The following is a 13,767-nucleotide window of genomic DNA, read 5'->3' on the forward strand; positions in this document are numbered from 1 at the left end:
ATTGATGATGTTGCCAAAGCTCCACTAGGCTGGCTTCCAGGTCTTCCATCTATAACCCCAATTCCAGTGAAGTTGTGTAAAACATAAATTAAAACAGAATACAATGATTTGCAAATCCTTTTCAACTTATATTCAATTGAATACACTACAAAGACAAGATATTTAATGTTCAAACTGATAAATTTTATTGTTTTTTGCAAATATTCACTCATTTTGAATTTGATGCCTGCAACACGTTCCAAAGAAGTTGGGACAGGGGCAACAAAAGACTGGGAAAGTTGAGGAATGCTCAAAAAACACCTGTTTGGAACATTCCACAGGTGAACAGGTTAATTAGAAACAGGTGAGTGTCATGATTGGGTATAAAGGGAGCATCCCTGAAAGGCTCAGTCGTTCACAAGCAAGGACGGGGCGAGGTTCACCACTTTGTGAACAACTGCGTGAGCAAATAGTCCAACAGTTTAAGAACAATGTTTCTCAATGTGCAATTGCAAGGAATTTAGGGATTTCATCATCTACAGCCCAAAATATCATCAAAAGATTCAGAGAATCTGGAGAAATTTCTGCAGGTAAGCGGCGAGGCAGAAAACCAACATTGAATGCCCGTGACCTTTGATCCCTTAGGTGGCACTGCATTAAAAACCGACGTCATTCTGTAACGGATATTACCACATGGGCTCAGGAACACTTCAGAAAACCACTGTCAGTGAACACAGTTCGTCGCTCCATCTACAAGTGCAAGTTAAAACTCTACCATGCAAAGTGAAAGCCATATATCAACAACACCCAGAAACGCCGCCGACTTCTCTGGGCCCGAGCTCATCTGAGATGGACTGACGCAAAGTAGAAAAGTGTCCTGTGGTCTGACGAGTCCACATTTCAAATTGTTTTTGGAAATCATGGACGTCGTGTCCTCCAGGCCAAAGAGGAAAAGGACTGTCCGGATTGTTATCAGCGCAAAGTTCAAAAGCCAGCATCTCTGATGGTATGGGGGTGTGTTAGTGCCCATGGCATGGGTAACTTGCATGTCTGTGAAGGCACCATTAATGCTGAAAGGTACATACAGGTTTTGGAGCAACATATGCTGCCATCCAAGCAACGTCTCTTTCAGGGACATCCCTGCTTATTTCAGCAAGACAATGCCAAGCCACATTCTGCACGTGTTACAACAGCGTGGCTTCATAGTAAAAGAGTGCGGGTACTAGACTGGCCTGCCTGCAGTCCAGACCTGTCTCCCATTGAAAATGTGTGGAGCATTATAAAGCTCAAAATATGACAACGGAGACCCCGGACTGTTGAGCAACTGAAGTTGAACTGAAGAATTCCACCTTCAAAGCTTCAACAATTAGTGTCCTCAGTTCCCAAACGCTTATTGAGTTGTTAAAAGGAAAGGTGATGTAACACAGTGGTAAACACGCCCCTGTCCCAACTTCTTTGTTGCAGGCATCAAATTCAAAATGAGTGAATATTTGCAAAAAACAATAAAGTTTATCTGTTTGAACATTAAATATCTTGTCTTTGTCGTGTATTCAATTGAATATTGGTTGAAAAGGATTTGCAAATCATCGTATTCTGTTTTTATTTATGTTTTACACAACGTCCCAACTTCATTGGAATTGAGGTTGTAGATAAATCATTGCTTTTGCACTATTATTTTATTGTTTATCATGGCCACCTGCTGCTGCATGGGGTACAGTATAAAAAAAAGATTCAACATTTTAATTTTAAAAAGTACATAACCTGGTTTCTGTAAAATTTCCATCAAACTTTTAATAGTAACTTAACAGAACAATAATATGTGTTTTACATTCTGTTAACATGTTATTTGAAGTTTAATGAAATCAAAATGTAATCAGAAGTCCAACTGGTCATCTGAGCTTGCCTGGGCATTGGATTGGACATTACTTCCCTCCTCAAACCACAGCTGTCAGCTGAGACCCAGTTACTGCTGACTGAACAATCTTGTCACTGTTTCACAAGGAATTTCTCTTCTGTAACTACCGGACGCTTCAGCATTCTTATGCTAGCTACAAACATGACAGGCGCTAACAAACTAACCAACTAAGTCAAAACATTAATCAAAGAAAAACAGTTGAAACTCTAATCTCAGTGCTCGTATTACTGCAGAACAATAAATGCTGTTTTTCGGTAACCTGAAAAAAGCCCTTAATAATATCCCATACTCAATACCCCTCTCCCCAGCCTCTCAATCCGCCTGCTCCCCTCAAATGAACCCTCATCCCCTCTTAGTGGAAAGCCCCCAATAGTCACTGGTAAGAGTTGCATAATTAGATGAGGGGGTATACACCCTCCCTCTGCACATGTATATGAAGGGCTGATCCTTGAGATTTTATGTGCATGCTCAATCGAGTGACTCGAGTCAAGTCTGAGACCAGTAATACAGGAGCTTTTGGAAATACAGCCAAGTGAGTAACAATAACATTTCATCACAGAAACATCTTTGACTGATCAGATAAGGTTCAGAGCAGTGTTTAGAACAAAATGAACGTAAGCAGTGCTTTGGGACACCAAGAGCAGGTATTAGAAACTCAGATCAAGTGACTTGTGCACAGTGATGTTACCTGACAGCAGCCACTCCCTACCTGGACTGATTTAAATACTGGTTCATATAAGGGTTCACACTTGTTCACTTACTGTAACTAGTGTGTAAACCAGTGCCTTTGTTATTGTATAACAGCTTCTTTCTTTTAGCTAAATAGGTCATCCTGCTACACCAGCTTCATCTGTCATAATGAGCAGATACAGTTGGGCTCTTATTCTCGTCTCCCAAGCATGTAAGCATGAAATTGAACAAAGCTTGGTCAAATTTGATTAATGCATTCAAATATATATATTTATATAGACCTGTTTTTTTCAGGTGCTGTTTATGTAGTTCATCAGGATCAGCTGAAGATCGCTGAAGCTGGAGACAGCATTCATCTGTCCTGCTTCAGTTCTAGAGATACAAAAACTACCATTGTGTGGATCAAACAAATCTCTGGGGAAAAACCTGTTGTTATTGCTACATCATATCAGCACCAACCTGGAATATTTCAAAATGGCTTTGATCAGAGCGGCCGCTTCGAAACACAAACAGCAGCTGAAAGCTTTAATCTGACCATCTCCAATTTAGAGCCATCAGACACAGCAACGTACTACTGCACTGTCATATTTTTCTATGATATCACTTTTGGAGAAGGCACATTTCTTGTTGTCAAAGGTAAGATGAATACTGAAACTATTGATTTTCCGTATTTTTGGCGGGATTATACGGTTGCATATAATAGATACTAAACATGTTCTGTTCTCTTCTTTTAGACACATCACTGACAAAGCACACAGTTCACCAGCTGCCTGTGTTTGAGGCCGTTCATCCAGGAGACTCTGTGACCCTGCAGTGTTCAGTGCTCACTGAGAGCTGCTCAGGAGATCACAGTGTGTACTGGTTCAGACATGGATCAGGAGAATCTCATCCAGGAATCATTTACACTCATGGAAACAGGAGTGATGAGTGTGAGAAAAGCTCTGAGACTGATTCTCCTACACAGAGCTGCGTCTACAAACTCCCCAAGAGAAAGCTCAGCCTCTCTGATGCTGGAACTTACTACTGTGCTGTGGCTGCATGTGGACAGATACTGTTTGGGAATGGAACTGAACTGAATGTCACAGGTAAAGTTTACTATGGATTTTGGTAAAGAATTTTCCTTTTGTAGAGTAAATAATTGTTTACATTTATCAAATGCTTATGTTGTCAATTCTGGTTTTAAACAATTTACAAAAATAATAAACTATTAGTATTAGCAACTGGTTATTAGTGATGCAACTGGAACAGCTTTGTTATATTAATAGTTTTGTATAATATGTCATTACAGACAATAACCCTACACTGACTATCAGTACATGTTTTCTGATTCTGATCTACTCAAACATCATTTCAATATTGGTGATTATCTTTGTTGTGATTATGTGGTGTAACAGCCAAAGTCATTCAGTAGGTGAGTTCTTTAGGTTCTTATAGGTTGTTTTTTCCTATATTTCTACATTAAAAGCTTATTTTGTATTAATTCAGTCAATTGTATTCATTTGGTGCTGGGCTTATTCTTTGTTTTAGGATCTCCAACCTATGAGACATGTTTGGATGCTCATGTAAGTCAGAAGATAACTTTGTCATTTGAGACAGAAAAAATAATTAGCACTTTTTTATTTGACAAATTTCACTTCACATATCTGTCCCATTTTATCCAGCATTTAACGTGTTGCATTACGTAGTTCAAGAGTTACTTATTAATTACAGTCTCTTTATGCAGGATGCATGTGATGAAGATTTGGACTTTGCAGCACTGGGACTCTCAAATAAACCAATGTCCTCCAGACACAATAGACAACAACAGAAGTTTAATGACACTGAAGTGTACTCCAAGGTCATATATCGTCAGCAAAGCTGAATTTGAAACTTGTTTGATTTGAAGCTCTCTCTTCTGTGGCATTAATGTAATCTGTAATATTATCACTTTTCTGATTAATTAAGCGAAACATCATCACTTAAAGTAGTGTATTTTAAAAATATGTGCAGATAGTGTAAAGAATGTTACTTAATAAAGTATCAATAAAGTATTTCTGCAAGCTTTCTTCGTATGTGTTAGAGGGGGATCAAATGACCCTGGTTTCTAAGCTCTGAGAACACTGTGATCTCAGCCACTTGTAAGCTGCCAGCACCTTTTTTTGTGTTCTCTTTTTGTCTTTGTGTTTGTAAAGCCACAACTTGCAAATGTGTTGTCAGAAGTGGAACAGAGCCCCTGAAACAGCATCTGTTAGGGTATAAGAGTGCAGTGTTGGGTTATAAAAGTGCTTTGATTTCCTGGGGCAAACTGCTTCAAGAAGTGACATGGAGTCTTCCAGGAACTTGACTTTGACTTTGATGCTCTAAGTATATGACCTGGATACAAAGTAGTTAGCATTTCCTGCCGCCTTATGAACATCCTTAGGACTTGGGGCAGATATCACAGATGTCTTTCTTCTATGGGAATATGTACCTGTCAGCACCTAGCCAAACCTTTAAGACACCAACAGTTCTGTTGATTCCTATTGAACGTCAAAGGCTTCCTTTGTCAATGATAAAGCACATTATCAAAAAAAAAACTAAACAAGTAGAGTTTATTTGAAAGGTCAGTGCCACTTCTTTAATATGACCACAAAACCAGTTCAAAACAACCCCAGATCGAAGGTTGGTAATGTATCTGTAATGCTGAAAACACATAAAACATCAACCAAAATAACTATTCATAGAAACAAACTAAAGGGTTGTTTAATGAACTACAACAGTGATGTATGTTCAAGATCACTAATGAACAATGGACGTGTTATTGGCCTTCATAAACAATTCATATCCTTGTTCGTTACCCCATTACTTTCAAAATCTGGAGGAACATGAATTAACACAAAAAAAGTCCACACAATCTTTGAACATAGAAAAAGGGTCAAATTCAGTTTCATTTGTTTTGGTCCTGTCTTGACTGATATGAAGAAGCTGAGCACATCGCCAGTCACTGGTTTACCAGTCGTCGAGCTGAGAGACAGAGACAAGCAGGGTTAGCAGGCTAGCTAATCAGTTTAGCTGATTCCTGTAATATAAGAACAGCCATTAATCTATCAAACTTTTGCATGAAACACCGAGTCAAGAGTCCTCGACAAAATTTATGCTCTACTGAAGTTATTTCAGTCACAAAGGAAATTGAAGTTGGACCACTAACAATGTATGAAAATACATGGCTAAGCAAAGATTTGAAAAGATTGTCTTGAAATAACTATCATTGCTGTTGAGGTGAGCAAGAATCCAGTTAGACTCATCCGTCTCCTTATCTGGCACAATGTTACAGCAACAGTCTCTCTGCATGTTTGCGACTTCCACAGAAAATAGAGATGTATATCAAATATGTAAATGTACAATTTATAAATAAAAAATCATTAAAAAACGCAAACAAAAGATGTAATTATATTAATATACTTTGTAATTACGGTCACCATAGTCATTCTGTTTTCAGTTGGAATTCTCCTCATTTAATTACAGCCATTCATGACCATTACAATGAAATCAAAACTGCAGTGGAATTAGATTCATCTACTGCATTTCCATTCTAATAGTTTTTAAGTAATTAAAAGCTTCATCACTTTTCATTAGAATTTTGTCTCTCTCTTCATTGATGAGACCCAATAGCTTCACTTTTCAGTAAGCCAAGGGAAAACAAGGCAAATGCTGACCAATCCTTTAGAGTCACTTTAGCCATGCTACAGTAGCTCCAATATTAGGTTAAGTTACTAGCATCTTTGAAACACACATACACACATTTTCTAAACTGCTCATCCTTCTAGGTTACAGGGGGTGCTGGAGCCTATCCCAGTGGTCACTGGGTGGAAGGCAGAAGACACTCTGGATAGCTTGCCAATCAATCGCAGCGAGCTAAACCCCAAAAAATGTCCTGCTCTGCTTATATATGTATCCCTAAAATTCTTGATAAGTTTACAAAAACTATACCTAATCTGTTCTGAGTAACTCTTTATATGCATGCAAAATAAATGTCTTTTAAAATCAATGACACTGTCTACATCAGGGTATATGGACCAACTTGTGTGCTAATTCTTACTAGAAACAGTAAATATGAAATAATGTCAATTGATTAACTGTGATGTTTGTGTAAGCTACTGCTTTTTGAATGATCGTCCTCACCTTATGAGTGGAGGAAAATACATTTGAATACTTTCCTTTTCAGTTTTATCATATTTTTGTTTTTTATAGAAACTTTTCAGGCAATAAAGATTTTCCAGCATTGAACTATCACAAACAAGCAAATGTTCAAACAAATGGCAAATTGAACATTGTAGCAATGGAACAAAATCATTCTTGACACTATTTTGTGCTGATGTCAAGTCTCTTCAACCTCAAACCACAAATAGGACAAAGGCCCCACAGAGACCCCTTTTCATGAAATTGTCTAGAAAAAAAAGAAAGAAAGAAATAAACAAAGGAAACAAAAGAAAATCTGATACTCCAATTACTTTTATGAAACATATCACATATCACACGTCACCCCCGGTGTAAAGCTGTGTCGTCCCTTTTACAATTCTGACCTATTTTGACGCAGTGCCAATCAGCCAGCCTGCCCCTGTGAAGTGATGTTACCAGTCAGCAGCATCTCCTTACACCCCTAGGTGAAGGTATTCAGCCAAGACAGTCACAGTAACCAGAGTGAAATTCCACATTGCAGTTGACCTATGACAGTTCTTCTGCCAAAATGGCCGATCCTGTTCCACTTCATCTTTTGAAAATGAATAGATACGTTTTCATTCTTATTCTGTCTCTCCAAATATGTAAGTACACATCTATCCATATGTTGTACTCCATATTCTTCTACTGTATTTGTTGATTAATGCTACATAATGTGAATAATAATATAAACATGATTGTTTTTCAGGGACCACGTTTTCTGGTTATGCAGTTGAACAGGATCAGCTGAAGATCGCTGAAGTTGGAGACAGCGTTGCTCTGTCGTGCTTCAGTACACGAGATATGAAAACTACCATTGTGTGGATCAAACAAAACCCTGGAGAAAAACCTGTTCAAATCGCTACATCATATCAGCATCAAGCTGGAACATTTTATAATGGCTTTGATCAGAGCGGCCGCTTCAAAACACAAGCAGGACCTGGCAGTTTTAATTTGACCATCTCCAGTTTAGAGCCATCAGACACAGCAACGTATTACTGCGCTAACATATTCATATATGATATCACCTTTGGAGAAGGAACTGTTCTTGTTGTAAAAGGTAAGAATAAAGCTGTCTGTATCTAAGGTGAGCAGTACTGAGTGTAATATACATTAAACATGTTCTGTTCTCTTCTTTAAGATGCATCACTGACAAAGCACACAGTTCACCAGCTGCCTGTGTTTGAGGCCGTTCAACCAGGAGACTCTGTTACTCTGCAGTGTTCAGTGCTCACTGAGAGCTGCTCAGGAGATCACCGTGTGTACTGGTTCAGACATGGATCAGGAGAATCTCATCCAGGAATCATTTACACTCATGGAAACAGGATTGATGAGTGTGAGAAAAGCTCTGAGACTGATTCTCCTACACAGAGCTGCGTCTACAAACTCCCCAAGAGAAACCTCAGCCTCTCTGATGCTGGAACTTACTACTGCGCTGTGGCTGCATGTGGACAGATACTGTTTGGGAATGGAACTAAACTGGATCACAAAGGTAAGTTCATTTTTTTGAGTGTCTCCCATAGTGTTCTTGCAGTATTTTTAACTGCAATTACAAACCCATCTCCAGAAAAATTGGGATAGTTTGTAAAATGCAATAAAAAAGAGTCTGCAATGTTTTAATTCTCTTGAACCTTTATTTGACCAAGAAAAGTACAAAAAAAGAATTCCAATGTTTTCACTGACCAAAAATTGCTATTTATAAATATAAACAAATTTGGAACCTACAATAGACCTAAAAAGTTGGGAGGGAGGCTTGTTTGCCACCATGCTGCATCACTTTTCTTCTTATTTACACGTTTTACCCATTTGAGAACAGAAGATACTAATTGTTGCCGTTTTCTGAGCGGAGTTTTTCCCCATTTTTGCTTGATGCAAGATTTCAGTTACTCAGCAGTCCATGGTTGTTGTTGTCTCATTCTCCTCTCCATAATGCATGATACATTTTCAAAAGGAGACAGATCTGGACAGCAGACAGGCCAGTCAAGCACATGCACTTTGTGCTTATGAAGCCACACTGTTGTAGCACGTGCAGAATGAGGCCTGCCATTGGTTTGCCGTAATGAACATGACTTCCTACCATAATGAGTTCCTGGGAAAAGATCTTGGGTCATCTTGATTGGATCTCTCTAATATCCCAATATATACCTCTGTGTCAATGGCATGTTCATACATATGCAAGTCACCCATGGGATGGGTAGATATGGCTTTTACCCCTTTTGTGGATGAAAGTCTGGATGGTCCCTGTTATCTTTGGCACAGAAAACTCAAGATCCAATTTTCCGAAAAGAAAAAAAAGCTCAAATGTGGACTCATCTGACCATAGCACCCATATTCAGACTGTCTGAGATGAGCTCAGGCCCAGAGAGCTCAGTGGTATTTTTGCATAGAATTGATGGGGGCTTTCTCTTTGCATAATAGCGTTTCAAGTTGCATTTCTTGATGCAGCGGCTTACTGTGTTAAGTAACAGTAGTTTTCTAAAGTACTCCTGAAACTATGTGGCTGTATTTAACACAGTAGCATGATGGTTTCCATTGCAATGCTTTCTGAGGCCTGGAAGTTTACACACATTCAACAGTGCTTTCCGGCCCTGCCTTACACAGATTGAGATTTCTCCACATTCCCTCTTTTTTTTAAAAATTATATGAATATTTTGACTGAATTTGAATTGACAATTCTCTCATGACATTTGGCACAAACCATCTTTACTTTATTGTAAAGAATGAGCCTTTAGTGGATGCCCCTTTTATACCCAATCATGATACTCTCACCTGTTACCAGTTCACCTGCTTATTATGGAGCTTTTTAAAAATGATGCAACTTGTAAATATAAACATATCACTCTTATTTTGCCCCTGTCCTGTCCTTTTTGAGTGTGTTGCTGGCAGCATATTCAAAATGTGTTTATATTTACGAATAACAATCAAGTTGGTCAGCCGAAACATTAAAACCATTTATTTGTAGTTAGGTAAGAAACAAAGGTTCAAAAGAATTAAGAAATCACAGAATGTACCAACTTTTCCAGAAATGGGGTTTGTACATGTTAAAATAATATGAGTGTCACTTATTTGTTGAGCCAAGACACATTCTTACATTTTATGTATGCTATCTTAACCAGACAATACATTTTGGAGTCCAACTGTTGTGGCTTTGGCAACTTCAAACATGATATGTATGTGTGTGACCATAATTCTGGGAGGATTCTTATACAAGTACCAACAAAAAAGTAAGACTTAAGCTGATAGAATCTACTTTTTCAAAAATAGCTTCAAACTAAAGCAACACATAATAATGATGTGTCAATGTAAAATTTTGTTTTTGAAAGGTGCCGTTGATGCCGCTCAGATAAATCAGGTAAGATGTGTGGAGCTGTGTGTGTGTGTGTGTGTGTGTGTGTGTGTGTGTGTTTTCTCTTAACTTAATTAGCAACCTGACGTTTTAAAAGCTGCACAAACACCTAAAATGAGTTATTATGCTCTTTGAACAATACTTTAGCATTTAAACCTCATTTCTATCTGCTATGTTTGTATCACACTGTGGATTATGAAGGCAGAAAAGAACAAAAGACTTTTGACTAGCCATTGGGTAGTGGCTAAAGTCTGCAACCACTTATGCCAAATCTATTAATGTAGAACACGTCCAGTAAGCGTCAATCAAACTTTATTCAAACACAGAATAAACTGATGGTGCCCCTCTTTTGCAATGAAGCAAAGCATTATAAACAATTGGAAAAAAAACCTGCACAGTTTAGTGATCTCTCTTCTCTAGCACACTATCTAAACCAGGTAATTAACTGATGAGCTGAGCACAGGTGTGCTTGAGCAGGAAGATCACCAAACTGTGCAGAAATCAGGCTGTACAGGTCTTGAATTCCTTGTGCTGGCAGAGGGCAGAGAGAGAAGCTCAATGACAAGGCATGAATGTACTTTATCTACTACAACAAATTAAATGCTTTAGAGTGAGATTAAACTAGACATTTTAATGTCCATTTGGCCACTCGACTGGACCAACATACTAACTGGGAACAGAACAATGGAGCTCAAAACCAGGCCTCCTGTACACCTTGCAACCCAAGATATAACACATACACAGAAGTAAATCTTTAGGTGTAGGAATGTTTTGCTTTGATTAACAAAGTCAATAAATCAGGGACAGTCACAATGTAAGTCCTATACAGATGCTTTAATTTCCTTCAGTTAATTAGCTGCATGACTTTGGAAATATTACTGAATATATAAATATATAAAGATTGAGAGTGTAAAAAGCATGAAATATTATCTAAATAATTTAAAACATTCTTCAAACACTGTAATTCCATAACACCATGTTTCTACCATGTTCACATTCTATCTCAGGTTGAAGAGAGAGATACCAAGAATTATGCATCCCTAAGTTTTTGTCAGAGACCCCCTACCACTAGAAGAACTGGAGAGAAGATGAATCATGATCACTCATTGTATGCACAAGTAAAAATATATGAGCAAGAATGAGAACTAAAAAGCACTGCCATTAAGGTGTTTACAGTACATGTTGTACACTTTGTTTTTTTAAATCTTTGATTTTCTTTTTACTTTAGCTCAGGAAGTTTGTGTGCAGTAAATTACATAATTGTAATGAAACAATAACAGTGTTTATTTCTTGAAGCTAATTTAATATGCAAAACAATCACTGTGTTGCTTGTGACTTTTGGAATCTTTTCTCTCAGTAAACCAGTTTCCTTCATGGTGTATTTTACAGTATCAATTGTGTTTTTGTATCTCAATAAAATACTTTCTGCTGAAACCTGACAAAACTATGCAAAACAGAAAAAGGTTTCTGTTGTTCCTGTCCAATTGTTTTTAATTGAACAGTAGAAGATTTGATTTAACATTGTAGGTGGTATGAAATACCTGGGAATACTGCTCTAAACAATTTATAAAATAATGTAAATAATGTAACATCTATCCATCCATCCGTCCATCCATCCATTATCTTCCGCTTCTCCAGGGTTTGGGTCGCAGGGGCAGCATCCTAAGCAATGATGCCCAGACGTCCCTTTCCCCAGCCACTAACGCTAGCTCCCCAGGGGGGATTCCAAGGTGCTCCCAGGCCAGCTGGGTGATATAGTCATGCCAGCGTGTCCTGGATCTTCCCCGGGGTCTCCTCCCGGGTGGACTTGCCTGTGACACCTCCCAGAGGAGGCATCCTAACCAGACGCCCGAACCACCTCAGCTGTATGGATGGATGGATGGATGGTGAATATGGACCAAGGACAAGGCATCAGAACAAGTCAAATCACTAACTAGCTGTTAGTTGGGAGCTGGGAAAAGGCTGATCTCTAAATTAGGTCTTTTGGGGTAGTTTAATAATTGCTTATCCCAAATTCAATGCCTGCAAACTTCCAAAAAAAAGTTGTGAGCAGGGCTCTTGTGTTAAACCAATTAGGTTATGTACCTTATTTCAATTCATTATGTTTAAACTTTAATGTCATCATAGTGATAAAGAATTGTACAGCATAACAAAACACTGTGAGGGTATTTCTCTGGTGCAGTGACAAAACAGATAAACAAAATCAATATTGTAAAGAGAACAGACAAAAGTAAGAAGACAACTGATGCACATACAAGGTGCACATATGAGGACAAGGAAAAGATTTATTTAAAAATGTATATTCTGTATCAGATTTCCAGTGGGTCAAAAATAGTATTTGGTGGCTTTCTTTTCAAATTCCCTTTTTCTTTTTTTTTTTATTCAAACACTTAGGGGTAGGCTATGCAAAATTCTCTCAATATTTTGCTGGAATTTTTGATCATTTTTCCTGACAGGAGTGGTGTAATTTTTGCCTGCATGCAGGCAGTTCAGTCTTCAGTCTTCAGTCTTTTCAGTTCAGTCTACAAATATTCTATGGAATCAGGTCATGGCTTTGCGATGGCCACTTCAATACTTTCACTTTGTGGCCTTTTAGCCATTTGGACTTTGAAGGAATTCTTAGACTCATTGTTCTGCTGGAAGATGTGAGCAAGTTTAACTTTCTGATTGAAGAATTTGCTTCTATATTTCTAGATAATTCTCCTTTTTCATAATGCGTGTTGTGAGTGTTGTGAAGTGCATCAGCAAAGTACCACCACAACAAGATGCTGCCATCTGCATGCTTCACAGTTGGGATAGTGCTCTTTGGATTAAAAACTTTTTTTCTAACACACATTAAGCAGATCATTATGGCCAAATAACTTCACCAGACCAGAGAATATTCCTCCAAAAGGCTAGGTGTACTGGTGATCTGCAAACTGCAATCTGACTTTTTTTATGTGGGTCTTTATTACGAACTTTTATTAGGAACTTAGATTAGGAATCTTTTTTGTGTAAATAATTCCAGGTCATGGCAATGTAGGACTTTCTTATTGGTTGATGTAAACAGTTATTTGGTTGATGTATACAGATATTTGATGTCTCCAGCTGTCACGTATTCCTTGGACTCCATCACCCAGACTCCTTCAGAAAGTCACCTGTCAACTCTGACCTGCCTGCACGCTCCAATTACAGATCTCACTCTCCGGAATACTAATGTGGTTCACCTGTGATTAGCTATTAGCTTTAGCTTATAACCCCGGGTGTAAGACAGGTTCATTGCGAAGTATTGTTTCATTCTGCCACATACTGAGCGTTTCCTGTGTTTCTACGCCTTATCGTTATGACCTGTTTGCCTGTTTACCGTTTACTCTTTTGCTATTTCCCTGTGGATATTCTGCCTGTGAGAGATCTCAGTGTTCGGACCTTTTGGACTGTTTTCTGGACTTTGATTTTGTGTCTCCTCCTTCAGATTGTTTTGGTTTTGACCCAAGTCTGTTTCCACTCTGAGCTAGGATTACATCTGGTTTATTAAAGATTCCCTTGTTCTACTTTCCACACGCGTCTGACTTCATCCTCGACACTACACCAGCTTCTTTACTGGTTTCGTTGTTTTTGTTTTGGTATTCAGTGTTTGCTTAAAGTTCATCCATCCCTGGGAGCTAATTTGTGTCTCCTTCCT

At 38.3% G+C, this 13,767-nt stretch overlaps 1 protein-coding gene across 1 annotated transcript; it reads left to right on the forward strand.

The window, feature by feature from the left end:
• The first annotated feature begins 1,667 nt into the window (after positions 1 to 1,667).
• Positions 1,668 to 13,302, forward strand: LOC108440845. Its single transcript, XM_017719990.1, has 9 exons — positions 1,668 to 1,690; positions 2,203 to 2,273; positions 2,894 to 3,220; positions 3,319 to 3,669; positions 7,470 to 7,820; positions 7,902 to 8,252; positions 9,877 to 9,984; positions 10,084 to 10,112; positions 13,177 to 13,302. Exons 1-9 carry the CDS (start codon positions 1,668 to 1,670, stop codon positions 13,300 to 13,302), a joined length of 1,737 nt encoding a protein of 578 aa, XP_017575479.1.
• Positions 13,303 to 13,767: the final 465 nt, after the last annotated feature.

Source organism: Pygocentrus nattereri, chromosome 2 (assembly GCF_015220715.1).
Source record: "Pygocentrus nattereri isolate fPygNat1 chromosome 2, fPygNat1.pri, whole genome shotgun sequence".
Classification (NCBI taxonomy): domain Eukaryota; kingdom Metazoa; phylum Chordata; class Actinopteri; order Characiformes; family Serrasalmidae; genus Pygocentrus; species Pygocentrus nattereri.

Bases quoted from the DNA above. Each gene is read 5' to 3' on its own strand.
- LOC108440845 (XM_017719990.1), top strand. From the start codon at position 1,668: ATGGCCACCTGCTGCTGCATGGG. The intron at 8,253-9,876 runs GTAAGTTCATTT...TATCTTAACCAG, and splicing joins AACTAAACTGGATCACAAAG to ACAATACATTTTGGAGTCCA. The intron at 10,113-13,176 runs GTAAGATGTGTG...TGATGTATACAG, and splicing joins ATGCCGCTCAGATAAATCAG to ATATTTGATGTCTCCAGCTG.